The 22,098-nt window shown below is 33.1% G+C and overlaps 1 protein-coding gene across 6 annotated transcripts in view; it reads left to right on the top strand.

Annotated features, from left to right (window-relative positions):
* Window positions 1–19,711, top strand: part of LOC148618481 (uncharacterized) — a 49,095-nt gene extending 29,384 nt beyond the window's left edge. For 4 of the 6 annotated variants that reach the window (XM_088577459.1, XM_088577461.1, XM_088577457.1 and 1 more), the window contains exons 9-18: window positions 243–373; window positions 3,853–4,041; window positions 4,360–4,408; window positions 5,929–6,028; window positions 6,528–6,606; window positions 15,575–15,672; window positions 15,884–16,016; window positions 16,673–16,768; window positions 17,267–17,330; window positions 17,620–19,711. In XM_088577459.1, the coding sequence (XP_088433585.1) occupies window positions 243–373; window positions 3,853–4,041; window positions 4,360–4,408; window positions 5,929–6,028; window positions 6,528–6,606; window positions 15,575–15,672; window positions 15,884–16,016; window positions 16,673–16,768; window positions 17,267–17,330; window positions 17,620–17,708 (1,028 nt within the window). In that variant the 3' untranslated portion in view covers window positions 17,709–19,711. Of the gene's footprint in view, window positions 1–242; window positions 374–3,852; window positions 4,042–4,359; window positions 4,409–5,928; window positions 6,029–6,527; window positions 6,607–8,218; window positions 8,701–9,667; window positions 9,994–15,574; window positions 15,673–15,883; window positions 16,017–16,672; window positions 16,769–17,266; window positions 17,331–17,619 lie in introns of those variants that run through there. The other 2 variants (XR_015921387.1, XM_088577462.1) reach the window with 2 other exon arrangements.
* Window positions 19,712–22,098: the final 2,387 nt, after the last annotated feature.

Raw genomic sequence — 22,098 nt, 5'->3', positions numbered from 1 at the left:
CCAAATCATCTCTAACAATGATATTTGATATTTTGGTGCTTAAATTGAACTGTCATTTCCTACACATGTGGTTCTATGTTAAACATGTGCATAGCTCACCAAAATTTACAGTATTTATATGATTTGTATTTTTGAATTTTACATTTAACCATTACATATGTCACATCATTTTATAATTACTGATCTGTTTAATTAAAAGAATATGATCAGGTATTAACTCATGAAGGGTCTACTTTTTACAGTGGATGGTGAAACAGCTTTAGCCATGACATTCCTGAAATCAGCAAGACCTATTAGAAGTGAAGCCATTGTTTGTCCTGCGCTTCAACTAGAAAAGGAGTATGTGAATATTAAAACAGAGGAAGAGAAAAAGGTATAACTCTTATTGTTCAAGATGTTAGATTTCATGATTTCTTCTCAATATACTTTTGTTTTTTTTTAAGATATGCTTAGGAAAACATCTAAATGTTTTAATGACTACAAAATTGTTCTAAGTTGTTGATAAAGTATATGTTATATAGTTTTAAAATTGTCTTCAAAATTTATGTAAAATAACTTTTTCCTTTGACGTATAGCTGGTAATTGTACATGTAGTTTTTTATCTTTAGAATTTAAAAAAAAATTTATTATTCATTTTAAACATTTCTGATTTTTAAGGGACATTTTTAACTATAATGTGGTAAATGGAGCCCATCACTGGTTTGATTTTTATTATATTTATACTTTGAGTGGAGGTACTTAGCAGGATACAACATGTACAACTTCTTAGAAAAAGTTGTCCACCCCCAACGGTTTTCAGATGATAACTTGACAATGGATCAATGATTTTTCAAGGTTGTTGAGTACCAGATTAAGTTCACTTGATGTTCCATTATTGCCTTCTTTTTGTACATTTATTACAGTTTACTTTGATAACTTACCTAAAGTTGTAGTAAGTTCTCTAACTGGCTCTTTGGACAACATAGGTTTTTTTGTATTTGTTAAAAGCAGTGTGTGACACTATATTAAAATAATTTTATTATTTATTGTATAAACTACTTAGGTACTGAGTTGTCATTAACCTTGATTGGTCTGTAGTCCAAAATTAAAATAATCACAAACTTCAAAAAAGTTTTAAGGATCAAATCTTAATTTGGGACTGATATTAACTAGAAATTAAATTATAAAAATTGTGCTTAATTATTGATTAAGCTGCACTTGCACAACCAAATTTGTGACAATTTACACTTGTCATAAAGCATAAATTGCATAACTCAGTCAAAATTGAAAAAAAAAACATCATTGTAATAGGACCACAAAAAGTTTTGAACTCATTTCAGTTACCCTTCTGGATCCTCTTTGTAGGAGATCTCCTGCAATTCATTTCCAGATTGCAGGAGATTTCATGTGACAACATTTTGACAAATATTTTGTATATAGAACATGTGAATGTACAAGTCAGTATATATATGTGTGTGAAAGTGTTTAATATTTTATGCAGTTTTAACCAGATAAATACAAAAACAAATTCCAGAAGCAAAGCCTGGTAATAAATTTCTCTAAATAAAATAAAAATTACTATCTGGAAACATTTTGTGTCAGTCCTGTATATTAATCTGCTTCCAGAAACGATAATTTTGGGGCATAATCTGGACATTGATGACAAAAAGAAGTTTGAGTAAATTCTGTTTGAAAAATAACAATATTGACATTATTGTCTATGTAATCTACCACCAAAACTTCTCAATATCAAAGACACATGGGAGAAGTCAGCACAAACAAGGAGATTTTTTTGCACATTTCTTTCTCTAAATTAGGCCCTGAAGTCAATTAAAGAATAGAGTCTCAGTTTTAACATTGGAATTCTATGGTAATTATACTATGACATGAAAGGAATGAGAGTGATAAGACCATGGAGGGCCCTTAGTAGCAGCCAGTTTTTGACCAGTATTTTCTGCATGTCTTTTTACATCATTTTCTCCTGTGTACAATACTGAAATTGAATTACATGCATATGGTTGGTAGAATACTAAGTCACTCTTGTGACAATATATGCAATTTAATCTATTTTGGTAAATATTTGCATGTGTATTTTTTTTTGTGGGATTGCTGGAAATAACATACCCCAAAGGGCATTATTTATTTTCTTTTAGAGTAAGCATCCTTCTGGTTAAAAATTAGAACTAAAAGTTTAATAAAATCACCACCTGACTATCCATATGAAACATTCAGGATATTCTTGTTGATGGAGAACATCCAAACATTAATCATCTGTTCATAGCGTTAAATTAACCAAGACAAGACCAATGGTAGAAGAAGAACTTTTATTATCAATATGAATGGGCCCATGAGGGCATGATACATTACATATATTAAAATTATAATGTCACATTACATTGAGCTTACATAAACAGATAACACAGATCTAGGTACAACAGAGATGAGAAAGGGAAAAATAGATACATAAGTTCCAACCACAGTTAGCTATTTATATTCAGTTATTAAAATAACCCAAATGAACATTGCCATTTTTGAGTTGCCAAGGGTTTCAATGATTATTTTATCCTTGTGTCCGAGGCAGGAGGAGCAACTTTCTGGATGGTCCAAATGCTGAGGACACCAAGGTACGATGCTTTAAATAACAAATATGAACTTTGCCCAATTCAAAAAGATTAAAATTATGAGTTTCTTTGATGACCACCTCTGTGTAATTTCTAGTTAGGGACTATATATATATAAGACCAGGAATGCTATCTTTGTCCTATGCAGATTAGTTAGCTATCAGGTCACCAGCCTGCAAAGGGCACCAAGAGACAATGCTCTATGGCAACTCCCATATTTTTTTTTTTTTACATTTAACAACACAGGGTAATACTCATTAATATTGAATTATTTTACAGTTTAATTATATCTTGCTTTGTTTTATGAGGCTGCAAATATTAGTCAATATATCAAGATTTTTATTGTTTAGTAGCCATATTACCTTTTTATTAGGATTTAACAAGTTGAAGTTTGGACAGATAAGATTTATAGACGTGTACATATTTTTCGGGTGTCCTCAAGTGATTTGCAAAGGCTATGAAATGTGTTTTTCATCATCTACTTCATCAGAATTGCATCTGAGGCATGTCCTGCATTGTCAAGGAGTACCCTTATAACTGGTATATGTGTAAACAACAAAAATGACACCCGTTAAGTATGAACAATACATTTATGGGAGGTCTTGGATTAGATGTTCACAGACACGGGAGTTTTGTGTCTCCTAGCAGGGTGACTGACTAATTGCAGTAGAAAGTTATGTTTTGCAGGAGTCTCCTGCGAAAATCTTAAGGGTTAACATGTATGTGTGAACTGGTTTGGAGTTTTCAATAGTTTATTCTCTCAATCCATAATTGCTGAACCTTTGTACAGTGTGTAAAATTTCTAATAAAAAAAATACCTCTTGTTGTTGGATATCCCCAAGACTTGAATGAAGTGGTTTTCGCTATAAAAGCTATGATCAGATGGGTTTTCTTTTTAGGACTGGGTTTCCAATAAAGTACATGAACAGATCTGTGCAACTGTATAAATTATGATTGATCATTGATCAGTTTCAGATCAGTCATCAATTTGTCTAAGAGATTAAAAATCTGTGTTTGCTTCTGCTTTACATCAAGTGACACTGATTGTTTCTTATAATAGATCATTGATCCATCAGGCATTGTATAAAAGAAGATTGGGTATGTAAATGTACTTACTATGGTCAGATTCTCAGGAGTTAAATTCTAATATGGAAAGGAATATTCAGTGATAAATTGTACTTTCATTGTTTTAGAATTTGGATGAAAATGGGTATCTTTTCATGATTGATGTTCATCCTCCATATCTTCGTAGGAAAAGGACCGTGAGTTGGCTGTCAGTGTTAATGAACATGAGTATGAAGAGAGCGGTCAGCTGATAGAATGTGGCTGTTGCTATGGTGAAGTTGCATTTGAGATGATGGTACAATGTTATGATGGTCATTTGTTCTGCAAGGAATGTCTGGAGAGATATGCTCAGGAGTCTGTCTTTGGACATGGCAAGGTATAATGATTTTAAAGACGACATTCCAAATGTCTAACAAGTCAGATCTACGTAATGTCTCATTTCCTCAATTTGACCATGTATTTCGATATATATATCTCGGCATTAGCCTTTTTTTTTGTTTTTTTTTTTTGAAGGCTTCTATTTTTTTTGTTTGTTTTTTTTTTTTTTGGTCAATTTAAATTAAAATCTTTGTCATTGATTCAGTGCTAATCTCATTTTTCTCATTAATTGATAAATGTTAAAACACAGTTTTCAGTTACAAGCTACTTATCATGCAATATAGCTGAACAATAATGCAGTTTTCTATATTTTCAGGCAGATTTACTGTGTATGACAGAAGGTTGTGATGCCTCTTATCCTACTAGTAAGAACACATGTAGTTTAGATAACAGTTTTATTACATGATAATGTAGTTTATTATTAAGTTTAGTGACAACTAAATTATACAATTAACATAGTAAAAAAAAAGTGAACAGTTCAGACTGTAGCTACGAATGACACAGAACAGTTCAGACAATAGCTACAAATGACACAGAACAGTTCAGACTGTAGCTAAGAATGACACAGAACAGTTCAGACAGTAGCCACAAACTACACAGAACAGTTCAGACTAGCTACAAATGACACAGAACAGTTCAGACAGTAGCTACAAACGAAACAGAACAGATCACACTGTAGCTACGAACGACAAAGAACAGTTCAGACAGTAGCCACAAACTACACAAAACAGTTCAGGCTGTAGCTACAAATGACGCAGAACAGTTCAGACTGTAGCTACAAATGATACAGAATAGTTCAGACAGTAGCCACAAACGACACAGAACAGTTCAGACAATAGCTACGAATGACACAGAACAGTTCAGACTGTAGCGAGGAATGATACAGAACAGTTCAGACTGTAGCCACAAACGACACAGAACAGTTCAGACAGTAGCTATGAATGACACAGAACAGTTCAGGCAGTAGCTACAAATGACACAGAACAGTTCAGACAGTAGCCATGAACGACACAGAACAGTTCAGACAGTAGCTACAAACGACACAGAACAGTTCAGACAGTAGCTACAAATGACACAGAACAGTTCAGACAGTAGCCACGAACGACATAGAACAGTTCAGACAGTAGTCATGAACAACACAGAACAGTTCAGACAGTAGCTACAAACAACACAGAACAGTTCAGACAACTACTATTGTAATATATATATATATATATATATACACACACACACAGTGAAACTTCCCCAAACCGGACCCTCAGAAAACCGGTCTTCCCTTCAAACCAGCCGTTTTCAAAAGTCTTGGCCAGTATACCTTAAAACCTGTGTGTTTTGTCTTCAATAGACCGGCCACCCCCTAAAACCGTACATCGGCCAGTTTTTCACAGTTTTAGTTACATATTTCAAATAAAAACAACCTCTCAATACCGGCCGCCCGGTTATTGTTCACCTGTAATAAATGTGTCAACAAAACTGTAAATGATTATGTAATATTACGTAATTAATAATTCATTCACTGACCAGTTTGCATTTCATCAGTGGACAGATGATTATTGAAAGGGACAGTAGTTAAAACAACAAATTTAATCTAGACATTACATTTTGTCACTGTTTGGCTGTTAATTGGTGTGTACACACGTCAGGCAACCGGGTCATTTAATGGTACGATCTTTACGATCTTTTAACTGTCAACTAATGTGACCTGTACCCAAGCCTAAACAACATAGGGGTGAAATTATTAGACTGTTGATAGGTAATTTACAAAAACAATACAAATAATTGATTACCAACAATAGCCCTTTGATCTTTAATACACATTCTTTCAAAACCATGAACATTATTTTGTCTGCAAGCTTTGAATTGTACATTTATTTGTCCACAACAGGTCAATTACAGAAAGCTTTACCCAATAATATATTATCTAAGTATGAAGATAGAGTTCAGGAGGAGAACATTAACCTTGCTGATTTAGCAGATCTAGTCAGGTACATATGTTTTAACTTAACATCTTTTTAGCAGAGATATTCTTTTCAAATAGTAAAGGTAACTTACAGTTAAAGAAACATGCAAGAAAAGAATTCCTACAAGAATGTGATTTAGATGTCCCAACTGTGATTTGGTATTATCTTACTATACTAATTGCTTTGTGGTTGGTATATAGTGGACATGGGGACTGTCCATTCATCCCTTTGTCCAAAAACCCTATTTTTGCTACTGTTTATTCTGCAACTACTTATCACATCCACATGATATTTTGACAAAAGCTTAATATAGGTATTATATTATGGAATATATTATTATGGAATACAATTTCAGACTTAAACTGCATCAATTTCCTGTTTGATGACTGTTTATATTTTTACCAAATGTTTTACTTGGGTGGGATATTTTTTAGTGAGCTTAGCTTATATTTTTTTCTAGTTCTCTATAAATTTAAATTTCCCCACTGTGGTTTTATCTTATTATTTTCTCTAAATGTTTTAGATGTCCCCACTGTGATTTTGCTGCTTTGATGGACCCAGGAGATAAAGTTTTCAAGTGTCATAACACAACTTGTCTGAAGGTAGGTTATAATTCATCATTTATTTTCATATGGCTGCAAAAACAAAATTTCAGTCCTTTAATGGTATCACACCATTTTCATCGTTGTCGGTGTCTGTTAACTTTAATATATTTGAGATAACTTGTGTAAAACTTATCTGATCTTTTTGAAGTTTCTACACATTGTTCCTAGGGATAAGGCAGAGGGCCATGTGAGCTATTGTCGTCACTATTGGTCCATCGTCTGTCATCCGTCATTGTCTTCCTCGTAAACTTTTTCAAACATCTCAGAAACTACTCAACAGATTTTAACCAAACTTTGTATGAATTATCCTTAGAGTATTTTGAACAATCCTCATTTGGGGATTTTTGACCTGGTGAAAAACATGGCTGCTGTTACTAAAAATTGACCATAGGGGTCAAATTGCAGAATTTTGCAAATAACTCATGAACTAAAATCTGGCTTGGATAAAATTGTTCAGCATGATGGGATGGACCTACGCCAGAATTTTCAGAAAGATCTGCTGACAAATGAATGAGTTGTGGGTCCTGAAATGGATTTTTACCTGAATTTTACATTAGGCCAAAAAAAAAATGTCTGTTTCGGGTTTCCCGACCGACCCTAATACATTTTTTCTCCAAAATTAACAATATCGGTAATTTCCGCCAATTTCCAGTATAATACGGATCATTTCTAGTAAAACCGAAAGTACGTTTAAAACCAGGTCACAATAGTGTTTGAATAGGAGGCTGATTTATATCACATAAATCCAAGCGTATTACTGATGATGTGCACAATGGAAGCCACCAGGGATGTGCAACACAGGATACCAAGATGGCTGATCCACCAGGTAGGTGTAGAATTGCGAGGTAAAAGTGTGATTTCTCTTAACTCCATGCATATATTAGGCTGGCTTTGGGAATGGAAATTTATATGTGCCTGCATTGAAGTATATTACCGAAATCAACATTTGAAATTTTGGTTATAATGGGGAGTAACGGAGAGTTCCAACTACAAATTTTGTCGGAAAAGAAATTTCGGAATAACATTGAATATCTTTGTATAATTTCACTTTTGTGACTATATCTACAGCTTCTTAACTGTATAGCAAAGTGTTACTACTAAATTTGGTCGTTTTAAAACTGTCAGTAAAGATCAATATATTTTGTGTTTGTTTACAAATTGTCCCCCTTTGTTTATGTGGCAATTAAAGCCTTCAGCTCAGACAGAGTTGTCTGTCTTAGTGGTCGTTGATGAATTACTTTGAACAATTAATGTAAAAATCATGATGTTATAATTATATTATTTACATTTATATGAATAATATATATTTTTTGGATTTTCAGTAAAATGCTATAAGTGTCAAATCATGTAGTACTACTGATTATTTTGCATATCAAAATATTGCATAATACCATTTGATGTGTTCACATTGAATTTAAAGGTATTGTGAATAAATCCAGTTGGTTGAACAAAATAAATTCACAATAAAATATTGTCAAAATCAATAATTCATTTGGACTGATGTACATGATGTAAACTGATGCTTCTTACGTTTCTGGTTGTTAAATATTTCTTACATTTTAATGTTTTTCTGAATCACTATTGATTAAACTTATTTTCTGTGTTTCAGGTCGTACGTGGAGGGAGATAAATTTTGGATTAAATTCGCCATCCTGTGGACATATTTGTGAAAAGTTTTAGATCTGAATAAATATAGAAGTTAAATATATTTTTATGAATTGATTTTAGCCCGGTCAATGACTATATTAGATATGACAGACGCTATGAGATGAATCTTTATGTAATCATGAGACTTATTTTAAAGCAAACCTAAATACTACAAGAGTTTATTTTAAAAGGAAAATAAAAAGGCTGACTTTATGTTTTATTTTTAAAATCTCCAGTTGTTGAAGTACTTTTGGGAAAACCATTGACATCCAGCGCCCTAGACCATTCGGCCAACTAGGCTATATAAAAAATATAGCTTTCGCTGGCCGGGTCATTCCTCCTCGTACGATTAATCTAGGGCTGTAACTTGGTACACAATGTATGGTAGTACGGGACAGTTCATTTTTAGATGTTCTAATGTAGGATAGAGGATCAAATTAATGATGCATGTCACAACAAATCAATATTATACAAACGTCTCAGAATGTGACGACTCTATTCATATATATATCATTTAATGTGTACTCTAATGATTTTTTTTCATGTTGACTTTCTGATTACGTTGCATATGTAGTTTGTATTTAATTGTTTAAGGTATTGTCATTATATCTCTTAAAGAGGAAATAAAGACACGAATAAATAACAAAGGAAAAGAGCCAGTTTATTCTAAATAAACCGAAACAAAAACAAAATGTGCTCACACAAAAAATGTCTTATTGGGTTAAACAAGTTGCAAAACAAGTGTAAAAGTAACATGATCAAATTAATTTAATTAAAGAAAAAAAAACCCTGAATGTGAATTAGATGTTTATATGCACAAAATGAATGAATAAAATGTGTTGTGATGCAGGGGCGTTTCAGAACACCTGCATCCTAATACATTCCATTCATTTAGTTTACGCATCATATAAACATCCAATTTTTAATTCAATACCAGACTGTAACAACTGAAAGAACAAAACCACTTTGCAAAGTAAATGAAAAAAATCAAATATTTGAACAACCAGGCATGAAAAATAGGAATATTGACAGCTGTCTTTTAGAAATGTGTCATATGTATTGATTAAAATCTTAATTCAGGTAAAGAAGTATGAAATCTATATTTATAACGAGTCTCTGTCAAGGGCTGTTAGAACGGCGAATTTTGTCTATACTACCCCGTCAGATAGTAATGATAAAGTACTTAAGTCAAAGTAAATTAAAAAAGGTCCGTTTCAAAAATGGTATAACTAAATGCCAAGAAAATCTTCCACACCTTTTGTAATGGGTTTCTCTCCCCTAAACTGTAATACCCCTGAAGCCACAAATATCGTGGCACTAAAATATAATAACTGCTGTCACCAAGAAAGCAAATCTCTCGTGTCAGGGCTTCCAAATAGACTGATTGAATAATTAGATTTTTCTTGTGCAGGTTCAGTTACAACTTAAACAGATCATATTCAAGAGCCTTTTATCCCCCAGTCTTTGTCCAGTGCCAGACTGATAGTTTTTAACAGTTAAACATTAAAAGCCTTAAGGAGGTTTGAATTTTGAAGTCCAAAACACAAAACCTGACAAAATTATTAGACATAGAAGACACATAGAACAACACTATGAAGAAACACATATTACAATCAGCAACATGAACTTGCATTAGTTCTAGAGTGAACTCAGCTGCTCAAGACATGGTAGCGGTTTCTGCTTGTTGCCACTTATTTTACGGTACCAGACATACATTTGTACAACTATAACATACAGGTCAGACATTCTTCATACTCAAAGTTTAATAAAACAAATGAATGAAACATTTTGATAACACTTTATTCATATAAATAGGCATTTTTCACTTAGTCTTTCAAAAAATACATCAATGAACAGAGAAATTTGTAACTTTTTAAAATATAGTGTACTTATATTTTGTTCAAAATTCCTACAAAAACTAAATGTATTGTAATTAAAAGACATGATTTAATAGCTGTGTATTTTAAAATTAAACTTTCTACTTAAAACCAAACACTTTCATGACTTAGACATGATGCTATTTTACAAATATAGGCTCAACTTTAGTCGAGAAAAAATAAAATGAAAATGCCTACAGACCTACCCTATTTTTGGGAGGAATGATACCCTAAACAGACATTTTTTTGGCCTTACCAACTTTAAAAATCTTCATCAAGACTACTGGATCGATTGTAAAAATATTTTGCATAAATGTTATGTAGAACATGTTAAACAATCAATGCTTAGGGATTTTTGATCTTGCGAAAAACATGGCCACCATTACTAAAAATAGACCATAGTTGCCAAATTGCAGAATTATGCAAACAACTTAAAAACAGTTGTGTTTAGCTGAAATCTGGTAGGGAGAAAAATTGTTCAGCGTGATTGGGTTGACCCATGCTGAAAAGATCCCTTGGCAGATGAATGAGTTATGGGTATTGAATGCATTTTTTCCAGAATTTTTGTATTTCTAACTTAAAAAATCTTCTCGTCTTGAACTACTGGATGGATTGTAACCAAACTTGGCACGAATGTACCTTACAATATTCTTAACAATCTTTGTGTAGGGATTTTTAATCTGGCAAAAACAATGGCCAATGTTTCTAAAATAGGCCACAGTGGGTCAAATTGAAGATTTTTGGAAACAACTTCATAACTAAATAAACAAATGGGTTGAGCTTATGTCTGACAGGGTGAAATTGATCAGCATGACGAGACCAACCTATGCTGAAATATCATTAAGATCTTTGGACCAATGTTGGAGAGTTATTGTTCTTGAAGAGTCAAAAAGGACTATGAGAAATTTGATTTATGACAACTAAGATACTCTCTATTTATTAAATGATACTTGTGAAATAGTACAGTTAGGTCAAGAGTCCAGCTTTAGAAAGCTAAAAAAATCTTTTGACAAGGTGAGCGATTCAGGCTTTTTATAGCCTGTAGTTTATCTATGGTCTGTTTGCCAAAATTTTAAATTGAATATCAAATTCTTAGCTATGTTGTGTCTAGACCAGTTGTTATGTAATGAATTGTAAATTCCTATGCTTAAGTTTGTCAAAAACTAATATTGTGTCCACGCTTGCCCAGACTGTTGAAGATTCCAACACTGTGGTCATATCATGCTGCACTGCTAAAATTTAGTCCTAAGATCTAGTTTTTTTATCTTGTGTAATTAGGTCTCCCATGAATTGTCGGTGTGAGCCTGATAGTAATCAGCTTTACTGACCATCTGTTTGTCATTCAAAAAATCATGCCCTTTCTACATGATTTAATATCTTAAGCAGATTTTATGTGTTTTGGACTCTTTTCATGTTAGAGCGGTCAAAGTTAAACAAAGCCAAAAAAATTCAATTTTTTTTATTTTTGATCCGATTGAAAATTCCTTCTTTTTTTTTATTGGATTCTTCATAAAAATCCCTGCCTGTATATTTCAATTATATTTCAGATATCTTACGATTTTCAAAATGTAAGGGGTCAATGTGGCCATACCCAAAAAAAATCAACTTTTTAAGTTTTGGTCTAATTTCAATTTTTTGTTTTTTCATTGGATTCCTCATAAAAAATCCCTTCCCTCATTTTACAATCAGACTTTAGATATCTCTTATTGTTTTGTAGTTAAAAGTGGTCGAAGGGGCCACACCTGAAAAAAATTAACCTATTAGATAACCTGGCCCAGGGCCATGTGAGCTATTGCCATCAATTGCATCCATCATTGTCATCAGTCATCATTAACAATTTTTCAAAACTGTTCTCCTCTGACATTATTTAACCAATTAGGACCAAACTTAATATGAATTTTCCTTATGGTATTCTGCATAGAATTGATATGGGGATATTTTATCCATCACTAAACATGGCTGCTGATCCTTTAGTTTTAGCCAAATACTTCCATTGCCATGATGATTCTTATTATAAGGCCTACAAAACTCTGCAATAGATCAAAGTTGTCAGACAACTTCCTGTTAGAGTTATTACCCTACTAATATTTTGTCAACACTTGCCCCAACTGTTCAGATTTCGACTACTGCAGTCATATCATGCTGCGCTTGGTGAAGCTTTCCATTCATTTAAGTGATGAAACTTGGTATAATTGATCACCACTTCTTGAAAGTTTGTCTTTCATAGAAAATTTTGGTACTCCCTGGTCCAGTAAACCATTATTTGTATATTTTTTCAAGGCTGAACTACCATTTTGATCTTTATGAAATTGTACCATAAAGTGCCATACCACAGAAGGAAGGCAGGGAATGTTTATGGTGGTTATGACTTTAACCTTTAGAAATTAAGGCCCAGCAGGGGCCAGAAACAACTGTTTTCACAATAACTTGACTTTCAGTGTTTGGATTTCTTTTGAATTGAACCACAAGGTGCAATATTATATGTATTTACATTTGGGGTAGCCAATTTGAAACATAAATTTAAATAATAAAGAAATGTTATGTATAATGTTATTAATATACTTTAATAAAGGATAATAATTTTCTGTCTAAATTTATCATTTGTATATATTGAAACTGATATTGACAAGAGACCTGTAGATGATTGCTATATATTCTGTTGACAGGAGACCTGTAGATGGTCGCTATATATTCTGTTGACAAGAGACCTGTAGATGGTCGCTATATATTCTGTTGACGGGAGACCTGTAGATGATTGCTATATATTCTGTTGACAGGAGACCTGTAGATGATTGCTATATATTCTGTTGACAAGAGACCTGTAGATGGTCGCTATATATTCTGTTGACAAGAGACCTGTAGATGGTCGCTATATATTCTGTTGACAGGAGACCTGTAGATGGTCGCTATATATTCTGTTGACAGGAGACCTGTAGATGATTGCTATATATTCTGTTGATGGGAGACCTGTAGATGATTGCTATATATTCTGTTGACAGGAGACCTGTAGATGGTCGCTATATATTCTGTTGACAAGAGACCTTTAGATGATTGCTATATATTCTGTTGACAGGAGACCTGTAGATGATTGCTATATATTCTGTTGACAGGAGACCTTTAGATGATTGCTATATATTCTGTTGACAGGAGACCTGTAGATGGTCGCTATATATTCTGTTGACAAGAGACCTGTAGATGATTGCTATATATTCTGTTGATGGGAGACCTGTAGATGATTGCTATATATTCTGTTGACAGGAGACCTGTAGATGGTCACTATATATTCTGTTGACAAGAGACCTTTAGATGATTGCTATATATTTTGTTGACAGGAGACCTGTAGATGGTCGCTATATATTCTGTTGACAGGAGACCTGTAGATGATTGCTATATATTCTGTTGACAGGAGACCTGTAGATGATTGCTATATATTCTGTTGACAAGAGACCTGTAGATGGTCGCTATATATTCTGTTGACAAGAGACCTGTAGATGGTCGCTATATATTCTGTTGACAGGAGACCTGTAGATGATTGCTATATATTCTGTTGATGGGAGACCTGTAGATGATTGCTATATATTCTGTTGACAGGAGACCTGTAGATGGTCGCTATATATTCTGTTGACAAGAGACCTTTAGATGATTGCTATATATTCTGTTGACAGGAGACCTGTAGATGATTGCTATATATTCTGTTGACAGGAGACCTTTAGATGATTGCTATATATTCTGTTGACAGGAGACCTGTAGATGGTCGCTATATATTCTGTTGACAAGAGACCTGTAGATGATTGCTATATATTCTGTTGATGGGAGACCTGTAGATGATTGCTATATATTCTGTTGACAGGAGACCTGTAGATGGTCACTATATATTCTGTTGACAAGAGACCTTTAGATGATTGCTATATATTTTGTTGACAGGAGACCTGTAGATGATTGCTATATATTTTGTTGACAGGAGACCTGTAGATGATTGCTATATATTCTGTTGACAGGAGACCTGTAGATGATTGCTATATATTCTGTTGACAGGAGACCTGTAGATGATTGCTATATATTCTGTTGACAGGAGACCTGTAGATGATTGCTATATATTCTGTTGACAAGAGACCTGTAGATGATTGCTATATATTCTGTTGACAGGAGACCTGTAGATGGTTGCTATATATTCTGTTGACAGGAGACCTGTAGATGGTTGCTATATATTCTGTTGACAGGAGACCTGTAGATGGTTGCTATATATTCTGTTGACAGGTGACCTTTAGATGATTGCTATATATTCTGTTGACAGGAGACCTGTAGATGGTCGCTATATATTCTGTTGACAAGAGACCTGTAGATGGTCGCTATATATTCTGTTGACAAGAGACCTGTAGATGATCGCTATATATTTTGTTGACAGGAGACCTGTAGATGATTGCTATATATTCTGTTGACAGGAGACCTGTAGATGGTTGCTATATATTCTGTTGACAGGAGACCTGTAGATGATTGCTATATATTCTGTTGACAGGAGACCTGTAGATGATCGCTATATATTCTGTTGACAAGAGACCTGTAGATGGTCGCTATATATTCTGTTGACAAGAGACCTGTAGATGGTCGCTATATATTCTGTTGACAGGAGACCTGTAGATGATTGCTATATATTCTGTTGATGGGAGACCTGTAGATGATTGCTATATATTCTGTTGACAAGAGACCTGTAGATGGTCGCTATATATTCTGTTGACAAGAGACCTTTAGATGATTGCTATATATTCTGTTGACAGAAGACCTGTAGATGATTGCTATATATTCTGTTGACAGGAGACCTTTAGATGATTGCTATATATTCTGTTGACAGGAGACCTGTAGATGGTCGCTATATATTCTGTTGACAAGAGACCTGTAGATGATTGCTATGTATTCTGTTGACAGGAGACCTGTAGATGATTGCTATATATTCTGTTGACAGGAGACCTGTAGATGGTCACTATATATTCTGTTGACAAGAGACCTTTAGATGATTGCTATATATTTTGTTGACAGGAGACCTGTAGATGATTGCTATATATTCTGTTGACAGGAGACCTGTAGATGATTGCTATATATTCTGTTGACAGGAGACCTGTAGATGATTGCTATATATTCTGTTGACAGGAGACCTGTAGATGGTTGCTATATATTCTGTTGACAGGAGACCTGTAGATGGTTGCTATATATTCTGTTGACAGGAGACCTTTAGATGATTGCTATATATTCTGTTGACAGGAGACCTTTAGATGATTGCTATATATTCTGTTGACAGGAGACCTGTAGATGGTCGCTATATATTCTGTTGACAAGAGACCTGTAGATGGTCGCTATATATTCTGTTGACAAGAGACCTGTAGATGATTGCTATATATTTTGTTGACAGGAGACCTGTAGATGATTGCTATATATTCTGTTGACAGGAGACCTGTAGATACTGCCAAGAAGAATGGAAAGAACACTTTGGTAAAAGATGTGATGAAATTGAAAAAAAAGATGAAGTCAAACTCAGGTTACAATTGTAAGTTCTCTCAGTATTCCAGACAAACAACATTGTGTTGATATGTAAAATTAAGGAAAAATAGTTTTATGCATCTACTAGTAAGTGCATGTTTGAAAGACTGAAAGGCTGACTATGACACCCAAGTTTCTATTTACAAATTCATAAACAGCCCATTAAGCTAGTGTTCAGCCAAATTTCATAAAGCTGATTTTAGACTTGCATGTTTCAGTGAGGAGAAGATGACAGCAGCTAAGATTAGAACATGTCATAAGTGTAAAGCCAAGTTCACCAAGTCAGATGGCTGTAATAAAATGACATGTCGATGTGGAGCCAAGATGTGTTATATTTGTAGGATACCTAATGTATGTATATATAGAATTTATCAGGATAAGTAGGATAAACATCCCTATTTACATAAAGAATCATTCATGATGATAGGATGATTACTATATTGTTACAAGAAAGAAGTAACATTATGATAAGGTGATTACTGTATTGTTACAATAGAGACAGTAACATGATGATTGTGTGATTACTATATTGTTACAATAGGGACAGTTACGTTATGATTAAATGATTACTGTATTGTTACAATAGAGACAGTATGTTATGTTTAGGTGATTACTGTATAGTTACAATAGAGATAGTCACATGATGATTAGGTGATTACTATATTGTTACAATAGATACATTATGATAAGGTGATTACTGTATTGTTACAATAGAGACAGTAACATGATGATTATGCGATTACTATATTGTTACAATAGAGACAGTTACGTTATGATTAAATGATTACTGTATTGTTACAATAGAGATAGTCACATTATGATAAGGTGATTAATATATTGTTGCAATATAGACAGTTAATACTATAAAAGATCTAAGCCTATTAAAAAAATGTATATATTGAGGAGAGCAAGTTTGTCAAAAATCTGCTGAGGAGAGATAGATATACATTATAATCCCATTATTCATTACATTTTAATAACTTTTTTTGAACCTTTGACCTTTGCAGATTGATTATGACCATTTTTGTCGACATTTCCGTGATCCTAACAAAGGAAAGGCATGTACTGAGTGTAGCGCTTGCTCTTTATGGACCAACCCTGAGGTAAACGATTACAATAATATTCTTTATTCATTCTTTTATTTTAGTTGATAACAAATATCTACCAATTGCTTTTGTGAATAAGGAAAATTTATACAATGTACAATGAAAGAAATTAGCAGTAGACCTACAAACCGAGTCTATGTAAAATCAAGCAGGTCTGTGATGAAATTGGCTCAATTGCTTTAAAATTTACAGTGCTGCCTATGATGGGTCTTTGATGACAAAAATTCAGTTTCTAACACTGATGTACTATTTTACAGGGATTGAATTTAAAAATTTTAAATTGGAAGTTTATTGGTTGTCTCTTTAATGAACATATAGAACATATAGAACATATAGAGTTTCACATGCAATTATGATTTCTACTACAAAATTGAATTTTAAGTTTTATATTACAAGTATTTCCTCTTAAATTTGGTTACTTAATTTTGACACAGTACATTGGTTTTATATGATAATTTCTTCTATAAACCCCTATAGATGTGTTTTCTACTGTAGCAAGATGATGAACGAGCTGTTGCTGAAATTAAGAAAGAAGCTGAAGAGACCAGGAAAGTAATGGGTAAATTTATACTTTATATGTCCACTCAAAAATCCTGGTACAAGTAACAATACTGAAGGAAAGGGTATATTATTTGCTTTATTGGTACTTCTTAAAATAGGTAGTCATACAGGACAGATATTACTGCCCAATGTTGCTTAACATTATAAATCAACTAAACATTGAATATCTTCATTTATAGAGAACTTTATATTTTTTATGAAACTTTCCTTGTAAAAACATTACTGTAGGAGTATTGATAAAACAACATGGTATATACTATTGTCTGATTATGTCAATTATTTTTCAGGTTACACAGAGGAGAAGTTAATTGGTGCTCCTGATGAACCGCCTAGTAAAAAGAAATGTATTGGTCAGGGACAAGTTCATGTTGTTTGACATTATAACATACTCTTAGTAGAGGAATGAACATCTGAACCCCCGCGAAATATGATAACTACAGATTGATTAGGATAACACATTCAAAATGATTCAGGGATACATATATGTCATCTTAGTGAATAAAGGAAAGACAATTTAGAGTCTTTGTACCTAACTAATGTAGGTTAAAAATATACTTTTCAGTTATCATTATTTGTTATTTGAAAATGATTCTCTTATGTAGGTAGGATGAAACTGAGAATAAGTCTTTCAGGGGTAGAAGTATTGAACAGTATTTATATCCCCATTGTACATTCATTATTTTCAACTACATGTATTTGTCACAGCTACTTGAAATTTTGACACAAGCTTTCTATGAAAATGCCACAACATAGGATTTGTTTCCTAGTTTGGAGGAATACAACTGTGTTTGAGGACAAAATTTAGATTTTGACCATATTCTAAAATTTTGGTACAGGGGTATTTAAGTGGGCATTGATTAATAGATTTCTTGTTTTTCATGTATAACCTGTTGCAGTGGTCCTTACAGGTGTACAAGATTTGTAGGTAGATACATAAAATAGTTTCAATTTTGATACAAATAATATTATAATGAACATGAGTCGAGATATTCCACATGATATTGTAAGTATCTTGTTTGTTGGGGTTTAACGTCCGAGCAGCAATATTTCAGCTATATTCAGACGAAATGGAAAGTAGCTATAATCCTGTTTATCCAATTCTGGCATATTTATACATTTAATTGTAAATTTATATTTTGCTTTACTTTTGTCATGCAAAAAATTGAGGAGTGTAACTACACATGCTGTTGGTGTTTGATATAGTTTTCATTCAAAACTCTAAGATGATTTGATGACATCGCAATCACTTACAATGTTTTCATGGATATTTTCAAATATCTTGCCATGTTAGAGAGGTGGAGAAATTGTCCAGATCAAAGGAAAAAAACTACAGATTATTGATAACAAAATACATTTTCTGTTACAGTTACCATTGTGTTCATAATTCAGGAATGTTTTTTTTTTCTTTTTAACAGAATTATGCTATTTCAAATCCTGATTATACTGTTACGATTCTTTTTTACTGTATATTTACTTCCAATTTTGCCAATTTCCGCTTTGCTGATCTCATAAAATCATACCTGATAATTACGTATACCCCTGTAGACAATGAAATACATTCTCTGCTCGTGTTCTACCATTGTGTGTTCATACATGTATGCACTATCAGATTAATGTTCTGGTTTAATGAATTTCATTGTATTTTTTTTCACTAAATAATACTATGCCAGTTTGAGAAATGTATAGTTTAAGTGACATCAATGTATTGTTTAAGTGACATCAATGTATTGTGTGTTGCCATAGTAACTGCCATTTAAGTCATTTTTATAATATTTTGCAGGTGCATTTTTTGTAACTTTGCAGATTGCCATTTTAGTGCTTTAAATTATTTAGTGCTCATAGATTTATTAGAACAAATCTATCAATAACTTACAAAACAGATCAGTTATTTGTTTTAATTTATGATAGTAATACATTAACTATGATAGTACATGTAATACATTAACTATGATAGTACATGTAATACATTAACTATGAATTAATGTTTAATTGGTCTAATTGTTTTCCACTTTTCATGGAAACTCATTGTCTAACTCCACCTCTGATAGCAGATGTTGTAATCGTTGTTTCTTTAAAGATGCAAATTGTTGGAAAACATGTCAGGTCCTGTACAGGGAAGCCTGTCTAAACCAGACAACTTATTATGTTCCTCTATGTCAGGTAAACTAAACACATACCTTAATTAGACAGGTTAGCAGTCCAATTGATGTTGGTATAGACAGGTTACTTGATAAAATCATATGTAAGCTGTAAACAAAAAAACTAACTTGGAGATAAGTCCTAATGCACTCTGATATATTTTGCCAGTTATGGAATGAGAAAAATGCTACTTCCATTTCTCAGATTTTAAAAGTGCCGAATAAATGAGTATTGTGTGAACCTTGAGTACATGTTTTTTTTGGGGGGTAATCTGTCCAACATACTGATAGTCCATTTATTCTTCATATTTTGAACAATTTGATAAACTATTATTGATACTTGATGCTAATTTCAAGTTGCAATTACGGAGCAATCCTAAGGTTTTCAAGATGCAAATGTAATTAAAAAGTTGTTCTTACATTTTATTGTTTATTTTTTCTCATTTTTATCTAAAGGAGGACTTACTTGTTTGTTTTTTTTTCTTAAGAAACATATATATATATGTATTTATATTTGTTTGTGCAGATATCATTTCATTTTGTATTTTATAAAAGCTAGAATTTTAGCAAAAATAAGAGATTGAATGAACAGTTTCCACTAACAATTTGCTCTATATATTTTAGAGCTTTTTTTTACTGAACAGACTGAGCCATATAATTTATGTCAATGTTCATCAAAGGAACTTCCTTACTGTGTCTGAACACTTCACAACAATATAGAACATATGTAATTCCTTTTATATCAAATGACAATCAATATCTCTGTCAAAATCAGTTAATATGTTTCAGGAAATTATTCAACTTAATACTACATATGTTTATTATTGCTGCAAATGAAATTAGGATCATGTCTTCGTTGAAGATTTGAGAGACTTCTTTTTTTGGTCTTGAAACATGAATGAAATTTACGGTAAATTTTGCAGAATGTCACAAAAACCAGAAGCCCTGTTTGTCACAGGAGCCCCCGTGTCAAATGTGTCTGTAATACACTGATGATGCACCTGCTTGCAAGATTTGCCAAATTAAGAACATGTTTATTTTTGTATAAAGACATGGTTTGCAGATCAGAAATCCTTCCAAGACTTGTGATACTAATTGCCTGTTGGTTCAGCTCAATCCTTCCAAAACTTGTCATACCCATGGTCTGTTGGTTCAGCTCAATTCTTCCAATGATTTGCACTGCAGTGACAAACTGTACCAGTACAATAACTTGAAAAATTTGGGGATCAGAATTTCCTATATAATATGCATATCAACATATTGTATCCTGGCCATATAGTGTCACGAAATTCTGTTTGGTAGTGTCAGACTAGTTGCAATGAGAAAAAGAGGACTGATGGAAAGACTGATGGACACATAAAAAATGTTAATACCCCAATAACAAATCCCCAACTTTGTTGCATGGGATATATTTCTGACTTAAATTACAAAAAAGTCCAACTGTCACCCAGTTCCATAATATTTCATGAAAATCAAGATCCTGTGACTTTGCACACATTATGTGTAGAAAAATCCTGCAAAAAAATAATAGGTGTAGTTCAAAAACAACAGGAGATAACCAGACAAGCCATATAGCTCTATTTCTGATGAAAATGACTTAAGTCTAACTCTCCAATTTCCGTAATATTTCATAAAAATCAAAATCCTTTGACCCTGCACACCATCATGTGCAGAAATATGGTAAATATTTTAGATGTAGTTCAAAAACTACAGGAGATAGCCGGACATGCCATGATCCATATATTTCTGAGTAAAATGACTAAGTGTAACTATCACCAATTTCCACAATATTTCATGAAAATCAAAATCCATTGGCCTGCACACTTTCATCATATGTAGAAATATCCTGTAAAATATTTAAGATGTAGTTCAAAAACTGTACGATGAGATAGCCGGACAAGCCATATAGCCCTATTTCTGATGAAAATGACTAAGTGCAACTATCACCAATTTTTGTAATATTTCACGAAAATCAAAATCTTTTGGCCCTGCACACCTTCATCGTGTGTAGAAATATCCTGTAAAATATTATAGATGTAGTTCAAAAACTATGGATAGATAGCTGGAGAAACCATGATCATGTGTAATCCGAACGGACGGACAGGGGAAAATTAATATGCCCATGACAGTTTGTTGCAGGGGCATTAAAATTCTGACTCGAGTAAAAGTATTCAGCATGATGAGATCTATCTCTGGTCAAATGTTCAGCCATGTTGGTGTAAAAGCCCTTTTTCAACATTTTTTCCTTATTTGTAATGTTATTTCTTTCAAAAATCTTCTATTCTGAAAATATAAGAGCAATCAGAATCAAATTTGGTATGAATGTTCCTTCAGCACCTGCGTATGGAGTGTTCATATCACAACTCGTACGTTATGCCAGAGCTTGCCGAAACTACGCAGACTTTTTATCGCACTAGAACTCTAAACAAATAGGCTTCTGGAACAGGGTTATGTTGCTACAAGATTGAAGTCATCACTACAGAAGTTTTATGGTCGCCATCATGAACTCGTGGATCGTTATGGTGTATCCATCTGCACCATGAAAACTCATATATTCAATGGGTCATAGTTTTCCTTTCCTCTTTTGTCTACCCCGGACTCGACTTTATGAGCAACTCGGCGGGTGTT

The sequence above is a fragment of the Perna viridis genome, chromosome 4 (assembly GCF_037379345.1).
Source record: "Perna viridis isolate PV_CMFRI_1.1 ecotype Kerala chromosome 4, ASM3737934v1, whole genome shotgun sequence".
Classification (NCBI taxonomy): Eukaryota; Metazoa; Mollusca; class Bivalvia; order Mytilida; family Mytilidae; genus Perna; species Perna viridis.
Note: the sequence above shows the minus strand (reverse complement) of the source record. Positions and strands in the feature narration are given on the sequence as shown.